Source organism: Ursus arctos, unplaced genomic scaffold (assembly GCF_023065955.2).
Source record: "Ursus arctos isolate Adak ecotype North America unplaced genomic scaffold, UrsArc2.0 scaffold_14, whole genome shotgun sequence".
NCBI lineage: Eukaryota > Metazoa > Chordata > Mammalia > Carnivora > Ursidae > Ursus > Ursus arctos.
Window position 1 is genome coordinate 56,175,542 of NW_026622808.1, and position 12,178 is coordinate 56,187,719.

The 12,178-nt window shown below is 34.5% G+C and overlaps 1 protein-coding gene across 1 annotated transcript in view; it reads left to right on the forward strand.

The window, feature by feature from the left end:
* LOC113257094 (contactin-6) overlaps positions 1–12,178 on the forward strand; it is a 268,941-nt gene that overhangs the window by 111,910 nt on the left and 144,853 nt on the right. Inside the window, 1 exon segment of the mRNA XM_026501252.4 lies at positions 5,264–5,439. Coding sequence (XP_026357037.3) covers positions 5,264–5,439 — 176 coding nt within the window.

Consider the following 12,178-nt stretch of genomic DNA (forward strand, 5'->3'; position numbering starts at 1 on the left):
GAATTCACAAATTTAAAAATACATACATGTATATACCATGCTTGTGTAGATAATAAGGACATTTTATTGGTAAGAACTGAATATACAATGTGACTATCAGAAAAGACAATAAATATTAAAATGACTCTTGTAGCTTTGTGTTCTAAAAGTGTGTTTTATGTGTCTTAATTTTTAGCACTGAAATTGAATCAACACACATGAAAAGTAACAATTTCAGTACATTTTGGCAAAATAAACTGGTTTGGCCTACTTTTTAATGTTGCATTAGAAATACCATATTTATATGTATAATTACTTTGATCTTAAAATGTCTAGATTATTTTAATTTAATAAGTGGTTTAAATGCACAAAGTTAGAGGCAACTCTCACCTTGTATTTTGTTGGGCTACTTCAGCATTTTTTTTTTTAACAACAAAAGAACTGAAAAGCTCTGTCTTCTCATTACTTCCTAAAGCTTCCCTGTCTTTAACATACCCAAACGGATGAAGCCCATCTGTTAGGTGAAGATCATTTACTTTATAAATTGATTCTCTCAATTCAGGGTTTGTATGTTTGTTTGTTTTCCTTAAACAGTAGTTGGTCTTATTTGATTTAACATATGGTTAAATATATGAAAATCTGATTAATGCATTTTTCACACTTACCTGATACTTAAAGTTGTAATTTTATTTCTGAGAGCTAATTTGATTGATCATTACCATTGGTAGGTTTATTAGAGAAGAGGAAAAAATACATATAAATTCCTGTGAAATAAGAAACATTTGCTAAATATAGATCAGATAAATCATCAGTCAGTCATATAGTTATATAATTGGCTTGTAACAGGCAGAAAGATGTAAGTTAGTGGTTCTCATGATAATTTGCTCATTAGTTTTTACTTAGGAGGAAATATTCTGAATGAAGAGACTACAAATTTTACTGTTGTTAAAGGCTTCTCTTTCTAAGAGACTTATAAATAAGTAGGCTGAAGACAGGTAATTTAGCTTCTTATTTTCAATCCCCTTAACCTGGTTTAGCTCGTCTCTAATATTATAGTATAAAATACTCATAGGCAAGAGGCTTTGGAAAGAGAGTGAAAAAAAGGCTGTTTTTAATGCTTAAACATCAGACTTAGACCCAGTTTCCATGATAATAAAGCAAAGGGCAGAGATATTTCAGATAATGAACGTTAGCAAAAAAAGGTGGAATTTTAGTTTTAATATGACCCTTTCTAACTAAAATTTTATTAAAAAGACTCATTCATAAACTTAGATTGTGTGTGTGCGTGCGTGCGCATATGTGTAATAGAGGGAAAATCTTTATGGTAGACATTCTAACATTATTTGAGATCATTTGAATATACTGTGAAGTCATGTGAAAGAGCCCTTGATTAGAATGAAGAGTTATCATTTCTAGTCACAGCTCTGATATTTAATGTGTGATCTTGGAACAATCATTTTTCTCTCCTGGTATAAGCTTCCTTATCCATAAAGTGAGGGTGTGGTTGATTTTAAGACATGTTTTCCTTCTTTTTTTTTTTTTTTAAATATTGAGTATATATTTCCAAAGTTAAGAACACTTTTCCTTGACGTACTACAATATCACTATCATACTTAAAAATTTATCAATAATTCATTAATATTATCCAATATTCTCTAGTATTCAGCCTTCCCAGATTGGTTCATACATATTTTTTTCTAGTTGGCTTGTTAATATTGATTTTTAAACTGGGATCATGACTTGAGCCGAAGGCAGACATTTAACTGACTGAGCCACCCAGGCGTCCCCAAATTGATTTTTAAATTAGGTTATCACAATGTCCAAAAAATAGCAAGGAAGATTGTGTGGCTGGAAAAACCAGACCTCAATACTAAGTTTCACAGCCTCACAGAAGAGGACAAAAGCAGAATCAGAATCAAAGCATCAGTTCAAGTAAGTGAGAGAAGGTGATCAGTGGTTAACTGGATAAAATGAACAGTCTGCTGCTGCCTGCCAGAGATCCATAGGCCTTTTATTTTTCACTTTACTTTGTTTTTATTTTTTTTCCTGCCCTCATGGAGTTTATTTTTATTTTATTTTATTATTTTATTTTATTTTATTTTATTTTTTAATTAACCTATAATGTATTATTTGTTTCAGAGGTACAGGTCTGTGATTCATCAATCTTATATAATACCCAGTGCTTGTTATATCACATGCCCTCCTTAATGTCCACCACCCAGTTACCCTATCCCTTCCACCCCATATTTTCCATCTTTTAGTAATTTCTCTTTAGGAAAAGAAATCTCATGGGGGAAAATAAGCAATATCTAAAGCATAACTTTAGAAATAGTTTAAAAGCAACTTGTCTTCCAGTCACTTCCATTGGAGTGAACACATTCACAAACAGTGCAAGTGTGAACAAATCTTTTCCATGGAAAGGATCCCTCTTAATTTTTTTAAAGACCAGGTAACATGTGAGAATTAAAGAGGAAGCTTTGTGAAGGGGAGGAAAATGGGTTACCCAAAGTTGGTACTTGGGTGAGACTGTTTACACTTAAAAGTCTAAGATAATCAGATAGCAATGAACATATTTCCAGCTCAGAATATTTATTTGGGAAAATGAAGCAACACACACATAAATGATTTCTATGCCAGATACACTCTATCAGAAGAAGGTCTTTGGATGTCATTGAGGATTTCTGACAGATCTCCTCTCGACCTGATCACCACAGGAAGTTCCTTTTTCTAATTTAGTCTGCTCTACCTTAGTCGTGAAGATATTCTTAATCCGAGAAGGTCGAGGTGTCTTTGAGTAAAAATTGTAATAGTAGTCATTCTGCCCTTCTATTCTTTTCATTCATTTTCTCACTTCATCTTCTTAACAACCCCATGGGATAAGGCAGGATATACATTATTGTGCAAGTTTTATAATCAATGGATATGACTTCTGGAGAAATTAGATGACTCATCTAGAGATACACAGGAAGGGAATGTCAAAGCTAGGCTGAGGACACTTTCCACAAAGTCAGTGGTGTCAAATTTAGTGCACATTAAAATCACCCAGAGAAACTGTTACAAATTTAGATTTTTGGAGTTCTCCTTCATAAGTCTAGGGATAGGCTCAGAAATAAGCAGTTTTAACAAGCACTCAGTGTAATTCTAAAACAAGGCCTAGTTCTGAAATACACACACAGACACACAAACACACACACACAAGCACACACGTATTATCTAAGGACAACAAACATAGCCCCCAGCCATTATATTCTTGATACAGGGCTTAACTACTTAATATTGAAGGATGTTCTCCAGAAAAAGGTCAAGATTTTAGTTCAAATTCATTATGTCTCCTGGAATTAATATGATATTAATGCAGATGCTGAAAATAATCATTTAAAACATATTTCCTACTTTGCATTGTACAAAAATTCTCCTGGGTATGCAATCCTATCAGTAATGTGTTTATGACAATCACTTGAAATCATTAATACTATTTCTCCATTGATTTAAACATATTAATTAGGAGAAAGCCCACACCAGGAGCTGAACCCCTGATCTATATGCACAGTTTAATAATCATTGTACCATAGTGATTAAAATGATTATGGGGATACTGTGAAAAATTCATTTGCTGCAGCTAAGCCAACAACTTTGAATTTGTGTTGAAAAACAATTACCAGGCTTAATTAGGAGCATGTAATGATGACAGCAGTTATTTCAGCGATTGATTCCAAAATTAAAGAGAGCTGGCAAACTAAGTGTGGTATATCCTTTGCTTCGAAAATGAAAGGGAACATGGAGGTCCAAAGATCATGCCCTGTAAGCAAATTGTGAAAGACAGTATTATAGAGCTGGGAGAAGAATATTAGAGTCTTGGGATAGGCCTTAAAAAAAAAAAAAAGAAATTCTATTTTTTTTTTCCTCCTAACATTGAGAACAAACAACTGTACATATTTCTCTAGAAAAAAAAAATTTGACAAAGTTCAGGCAAATGAAATACACTGGTTTTGGCTGTTGTCTTTCAAATTCTCTTTATTAGAAGGAAATTGAGGTACACCAGAATTGGCTAAATAATTTTAAAATTGATTGAAAACCTCTGATTGATTTGGTATTTGGTCAATCACTTCTCATCTTCAGTAGGGTGGAGAAGTACCTAAGTTTGTATTTCTTTTCTACTATGGTAGACATTTGCCATACTCTCTACACTGGATTTTTCACAGTGTTCCTAAAGAAATCAATGATGTTTGGAACAATACTATAAAATGTAATTTCTTTCTTATAGTTAGCCACCCTCATCAAAATTTTTTTAATATGATCTTAGCATGAAAGGGAAAATTGTAGCAAGATTCTGAAAATAACATGGTTTGGAAATTAGCTATGTTCCATAGGGTAAAGTCATTCGTTTGTTTTTCTAAAAGTTAGGGGGCGAAAGGTGGGGGAAGTAGGTTTGGTTAGAGATAATTACTGGGTATTAATTCATCTTAAAATGGCCAAATGTAATTTTCTAAAACATCTTACAGTTCTTTGAAAATAAATATAACTGTAAGGCCCTTCTACTTAATTCATGTACTAAAGGATTGTTGACTAATAGGTAAGCCAAGAGACTTTTTGCTTCCCAAAATAAAAACCTCCCAAATTACATTTGTTTTGTTAAAGTATAATTTTAGGTTGGCATTTCTAAGTACTGTTGAAATACATTCAGCATGATTAATTTTCCAAGTAAGAGACTAACAGAAACAATCATGTTCTAAAGTAGGCAGGTTATTATTGTTTTGATATCAGCCTCAAATTGGCATTGGAAAATCTTTGCTGGCTTTCTTTATGCCATTTGTAATCTATCCTTTTTGGATTTCTATCTCTAAATCATTTTCAATGTCCAATTTTTTTAGTATCAGTTGTGGGGGTTCAGTTATAGTATATGTTATTTGAAAAGTCGCTAAAGGAATAGAATGGCCAGTATTATTGACTGAACGTCTCAGTTTTATTTCTCATGTCAAGAGTTGTGTTGCCTCTTTGTACACATTTGGGTAACTGTTTGTGATTCATAGAGTAGAAGATCTTTCAAATAACCTAGTTATTAATATCACTGAGCTCCTGAAACTGAAGGATTGTCTCCACGTGTAATCATGTTTGTTGTTTGTTGTTATTGTTGTTGTTTTAAATGATCCTAGCAAATACATACGTACATACATACATACATACACGCGTAAATGGTCCAAGCAGTTACAACTGCACGTTGTTTAAGACTAGGAGTGTTCAACTTTGTATGTTATAACATAATTTGATTTTTTTTCCCTTGAAGGTGGAAGCAAAATGGCACAGATATAGATTTTACCATGAGTTATCACTACAGGTTGGATGGAGGCAATTTGGCAATCAGTAGCCCCCGTGCAGATCAAGATATTGGCATGTACCAGTGCCTGGCCACCAACACTCTGGGGACGATTCTGAGTCGGAAGGCAAAGCTCCAATTTGCATGTGAGTTTATGGGGAAAAATCTAATCCCTGTGTTTTTTTAATACAATATTTTTTAATATTAGGAAAAAAATCTGGCTTTGCAAATCATCTCTTCTTTGAGAGTGATTAATTTATGGCGATAAAAGTTTTAACTGTGCATTTTATGAATTCAGACTCTTGGGGATAGTCAAAATCCTCTTTAAAAAAAAAGAGAAAATATCAGTGTTATTATATTTTATAAATTATATTTAGAAACGTCTCTAAAAGTTCCAGATATAAATATTAAGAAAAAGATATATGACATATTACTATTTTTCTTTCTTCTTTTTTTTTCTTCTTCTTTTGCATTATATATTAGTGTGCAGAACACAGGAAGAAAAAACTGAGGGTAGAGATGTTTTCTGGGGGAGGTGGGTGTTCTCCCAGGAAAAGTGATTATGCACCCACAGTTTGATGTAGGTGGAAATAAAGTGGTTGCCAAAGGCAGGCTTTATATTAACTGTAACAATGTCCAGCTGCATCACATAAATGTCATCCAAGTAATTACCTTGGTGACATTTGAGGACATTAGCAGATGAACAATAGACATATTGCCTCTTATATCCTTTATATGTAGTGTTTCCAGGGACTGAAATGTTTCATATTGAATCCAGGAATAGCCTTGATTGAAAGTAATTATATCTGTTGATGTAGATGGAAGAGAAGCCTTGAATTTCTCTCTCTTTTTTTTTTTAAATTTCTCTCTTTACACTTCCTCCCCAACCCCTCCTCCACCCCTGCCCACCTCAGAGGATATATCAGGAAGCCAAAGAGTTAGCAGCTAATCCTTTGGGTGCTCATGGAAAGGTATATTCTGTCTGTTACTTTGAAAAAGTAATTGTTTTGAAATTTTATTAATAAAATATATATCCAGAGCCTACCTTTCAGAACTACTGTACTCATCAGTAGATACGTAAATTAGTAATTGAGTCTGTTTCCCAAAATTGAGTAATTGAGTCTTGTGTTCCAAAATCCCTTGCTTCATATACAGTTCCCCTTATGTTGGCCATTTTGGGAATGATCTTGTTTCTGAATATGTGTGTGTTTATGTGCATGTGTGTATTCAGTCATATGTATATAAACACAAGCATTATATAGGTATATACACGCACATATATATGTATGTGGTTATACATACACAGACACACATATATGTACACACATGCATTGCTAAATTTATCTGAATGTGTTTGTATATGTGGAAATAGAAAGATAACACAAAAGTTTTTGGAGCTAAGTGGAATAGAACAAAGGCTGGTGGCTATTTTGAAACATAGGGTAAAGATAATCACAATACTTGATTTCTGTATTTTGCGTAAGATTATCATTTGGAAAAATAAAAGAGAACAAAATGCTCATCAGAAACTTATATTGTAGAAATAAATAATACTGCAGAGATTTTTGAATGATTCTGCCACAGTAATTATTTATTTCTCTTGCTTGGATAGGATATGACCCTGGAAAATACACATGATTTGGATCAGATTCCATAAGATAAATTTGACTTTCTGGTAAAGGAATATTCACACAGCACAATTATTTGTTTTACCTTGAGTATCTCTAGACCTATGGATTCTATCTATTCATGACAACAACTGAATACCTATATGTAAAGTTAATGCACTGTGATTAACAAAACTGTAGATTTCCTCTTTTCTTCTTCATCCCTTTTTTAAAGAAAAAAAACTTTTAATTCCCTACATTATTGTTTCTCACCCTTTTTCTGTTTTAAAAATACATGTAACTAGGGACACCTGGGTGGCACAGTCGGTTAAGTGTTCAACTCTTACTTTTGGCTGTGGTCATGATCTCAGAGCCATGAGATCGAGCCCCTCATTGGGCATTTCACTCAGCATGGACTTTGCTTGAGATTCTCTCTCCTTCTCCTTCTGCCCCTCCCACTTGTGGGCTCTCTCTCTCTCTCAATAAATAAATCTTCAAAAAAAAAAACCTACATATAACTAGGAGTCTCTTTAAGTTACAATATGTTTGCTAAAAAAAAAAAAAAAGAAAAGGTTTAAATTAAGAAGAAATTACATATTTCTATTTGGATGAGTGGGAGAAATCAAATCTGTCTTTGCTGATTTTCCTGTCTCTTCATAAAATGTTCCTTTCTGGGTCTAAGGTGTATGATTGTTCATCTCTAACAGCATTTCTTTCACTATTCATGCAGAAAGCAGGATGGCCTATATCCACTAACTAGTCTTTCTTCTGCAAACTTAAAGGATTTTAGGTTCCAAGTCTGAAATTTAGAGAAACAAAAACAAGAACCACACCATCCTGTCTCTCTATCCAGGACCTACAGTGGTGCCATATGCCCGTAGTGTTTCCTGCTGGGTCCAGGGAGAGATTTACTTGAGTGTAATTATCTCTCTTCATTTGAACCAATCCTAAGCATAACCAGCACATTTTAGTAATTCAGAATTATTTCCCTCCATCTCCTGTGTCTCCTAAGTACTCTGTGAACTCACTTAAGTTGGTTGTTCATTCTGTGTAGTAAAGTACAGCTTAAAAAAACTTGAAAATTCCAGATTTATCTTTGCCACCCAGTGTCATACAGCTCTCCGTGGTTTACACAAGGATCTTAGGAATGAATCAAAAAAGTGTTGATGACTTACAGTCCAGGAGCCTCTATTTGCAAATCCTTCTGTTCTAATCTCATTTTAAAATATAGGATATTAATTTTGTAATGTAGACTTTCTGAAGTTTCATCCTACGAAATTACATTTGTATCCACATGTAAATCTACAGACAATTTGAGAAATGTTTATTCTTAAAGAGAGAAAGGGAAGAGAGAGAGGGAGAGAGAGAGAAACAAGAGAGAAAATGGTAGAAGGGACATACCTAATCAAGAATAAATTTTCCTATGAAAACACACTCGTTCCTATGAAAAAATCACTAATCATTATGAAAATGTAAATCAGAACTATAACAAGATACTGCCTGACACCCATTAGGATGGCTGTTACTAACACACACACACACACACACACACACACACACACATACACACACACTGGAAAATAACAGATACTTGCATGGCTATGGAAAAATTGGAATGCTTGTGCATTGGTGGTTAGAATGTAAAATGGTAGAGCTACCGTGAAAGACAGTATAGCAGTTCCTCAAAAAAAGTTAACGGAATTACCACATGACATAGCAATTCCACTTCTGTGTATATACCTCAAAGAATTAAAGGCAGGACTCGAACAGGTATTTGTATACCCACGTTCATAGCAGTAATATTCTTAATAGTTAAAAGGTAGAAACAACCTAAATGTCCATCAACATAAATAAAGAAAATGTAATGTGTGTTTTTGTGTGTGTATATACAATAGAATATTATCCAACTTTTAAAAAGGAATAAAAATCTGATACAATATGTATGAACCTTCAAAACATCCTGCTAAATGAAATAAGCCAGACACAAAAAGACAAATATTATATGATTTCACTTATCTGAGGTAACTAGAAAGGCAAATTCATAGAGACAGATGGCAGAGAGGTGACTGCTAGGGACTGGGTGGAGGGAAGAATCCGGAGTTAGTGTTTAATTAATACAGAGTTTAGTTTGAGAGGATGAAAAGTTCTGGAGATGAATGGTAGTAATGATTACACAATCTGAATGTGTTCAGTTCCACTAAATTGTACACTTTAAAATGATTAAAATGCTAAATTTATGTTATGTGTCTTTTATTACTATTTTTTAAAGAGTATCATCAGAATTCAGTGGAATAAAGTAATCATTTCCATTGCGTTTTTTTTCTGCATCGTAGTTCTTAAAAGAAAAGAAAAAGAGTAAGTTTTTCTTATTAGGTATCTGTTCTGGTTCTTTGACACAGCAAGTAGAGTCTGAATGCTAATCTCCAGCCAAATGGAAAGTTCCTGAAGTGCAAGACCTGTACCTTCAGTTTAATTTGAATTCCTCACTAACACCTTCATAAATTTCCAACAATTCCCATTTTGGTAAAGGCTTTAGGTAGGTTGGATAACAATGGTAGTTGAATGCTAAGATTTTCGATACAGACAGATCTGAGTTCAATTTCTATCTCTGTCAAATATCTAGTTGTAAAATCAGGCTACCTCAGCAGTACTAAGCCTCTGTGATGAAATGTATACAGTGGAAATGACAGCATCACCCACAGGACAATGACCTGGATTACCTGAGGTAATGATTGCAAAGCCCCGGTGATTTATAGGCATTTGGGAAATGGTAGCTGTAATTCTTGCTGTTTTTAATTACCTCCCTCAATTTGGCCAAACATATACATATTTCAAACTGCTATAGTTACTCATAGAAAAATCTTTCCATTTACATTTTAAAACTTCCTCCGGACTAGTTCTTTCTTCTCTTATTTTCGAGACTTTTAGGTGCTTTGACATATGTTAACCTTCTTCAGCCAGGCAACTAGCATAGGAGATAGATGCTATTGTTGTTTCTATTTTACGGATTAGAAGACTGAGGCTCACTGAGATTGGGGCTTTTTAAAGTTCCATTGTTAGAGAACCAACTGAAACTTGAGTATAAAAATTGAGACTCTTAAGGGCATGCCTTTCATGTTATAATATCCTTCCCAAACACTGCCCACAGAAAACCTGTGTGCTTCTTTTCTTTTATTTGATTTGCTATTGGCATAGCAATTGCCTCAATATTAAGCCATATCTTCAGGACAGTTAGCTTTACAATAAGCCTGGTGGTAGATGCTATTGAAACCCTGTCCAGACCCCATTTAATGGACAACATGCCCATCCTTAGTTTTTAATGACCACAGCTGCACCTGGTCTACCATTTATGCCGTCGACTCCCTATGGGATCAGGCTGAAGCCAGACAACAGCTGAGGACCAACCCCTTCTTGGTTAGCTCCTTCCCAGCTCTCTTCTGCTTCCCTCCCTCATTTTCTCATGGGAGTGTTCTCTCCCTAAATCATACGCACTTGAATATCTGCCTCAGGCTCTGCTTCTAAGGGACCCAAAGTAAGACAGACACTAGAACATTTAATATAAGATATTTGATCTACTTATTGATAGAAAAATTAGGTCCAGAAACCCTACTCGTATGAATTTCTATAGTAAGAACAAAGCTATACATCAAAATAAAATTGTATCAGCAACTCTGCTTCCTACTGGTTGGCAGTCAATTGCATAGTGTCACTTTGACCTTGAGAACAAATGAACTATGAACAGCCTTTCAGAACCTAACCTGTCCCTGGGAAAGACTCTGTAGGTACATACCTCTAGATAATTGATGGCTTTTGTTTGTAACTTTTATCCTGATGTTCAGCAATTCAGAAACACCCTCAGAGTTTATTTTAGGCTCAGCCTGTAACACTTTGCCTCATCCTGATTCATCCCACCATGAAACCCTGCTAAAATGCAGCCCATGTATACAAAACTATCTATTATAAAATGTACTCCTAAATCAAATCTGTCTTTAACCAACTATGTTACCCAGACAAGACATTCATCTCTGTGGACTTATTAAAGGTATGTTTTGAATTATTTGATTACAAAAGTCCCCATCAGTTCTTCTACATAAGATTCTGTCATTCCAGATTGTCAGGTAGAGTTCTATTTTAAGCTCTTCCTTCTTCCCCCCAGTCTCAACCCTAAAGCAAGTTCAGCAGGTGTCTAGTTACCAAAAGCTCCTGCTCCCAACCTGTTGTTCTTGAATGATAAAACCAGTTTGAATTTTATAAGCTACACTTGTTAGCTGCTTTGAATTTCTTTTATTTCTCAAGGACTTTGGTAGTAAAGGTTGAATGTAGACTTCTTCCTTTCATATGTATGTTAATGAATTACTCTGTACTTGTGTGAGAGAACATTGCATCTGTCATTGCTGTTTAAAATGTCAGCCTTGAGAAAAAAAGATAGGTGTTTTGAAATAAACCTATGATTTCACTAAGCTGTATTTTTTTTTTGAGATTCTTCTAATAATACAGCTCTACTAATGAATAGATAAACATTTGGGATAAAAGTTACTCATGAATAGGACTTTTTGGTTATGACTGTTTCATATTTAATCACAGATACCATTTCAAATAAGGTTCTCCCCTTATTGCCGAGGGAAAGGTAGCTACACTGGAGCCTCCTAACTGACCATTCATTTATTCATCCATCAGCCACCCAGAAAACACCTTATTTTTATGCATCTAGCCCTGTGCTAGGGCCTAAAGATTAAATGATAGGTAAGAAACAGCTACTCCCTGTCTTCACAGAACAGACAGCTGAAACCTTAAGCACAATTAAAAAAAAAAAAGGGAAAGAAAGAAATTGCCAAAATTTCTATAGTACATATCATACAGCAGGCATTGTTCTACACTCTTTATGTAAATTAACTCCAGTGAGCCTCACAATAACCCTATGAGGTTATTTTCAAATGAGCAGATTGAGTCATAGAGGAATTAAGTAACTCACCCTGTATCACACAAATAGTTAAGTGGCAGAGTCAGTTTTTAAAGCCATGCAGTCAGAATTCAGAGTCCACATCCCTACTGCCTACCGAACCTCCTTTAAAAAAATATCAGGTGAAGTGGGAGAAGTAGACTTAACCTATAATGCAGCCCAGAGTAAGGAATAGTAAGGTTTACCTGGATTGGGGAAAGGGCAATAGAACTCCTCCAAAGATAATGTGGCTTGAACTAAGCCTTGAAATATCAATTTGTGTTCCTGACACAACAAGTGCGTGGAGGAACATTCAGGTTGAAATTAGATCCAAGACGA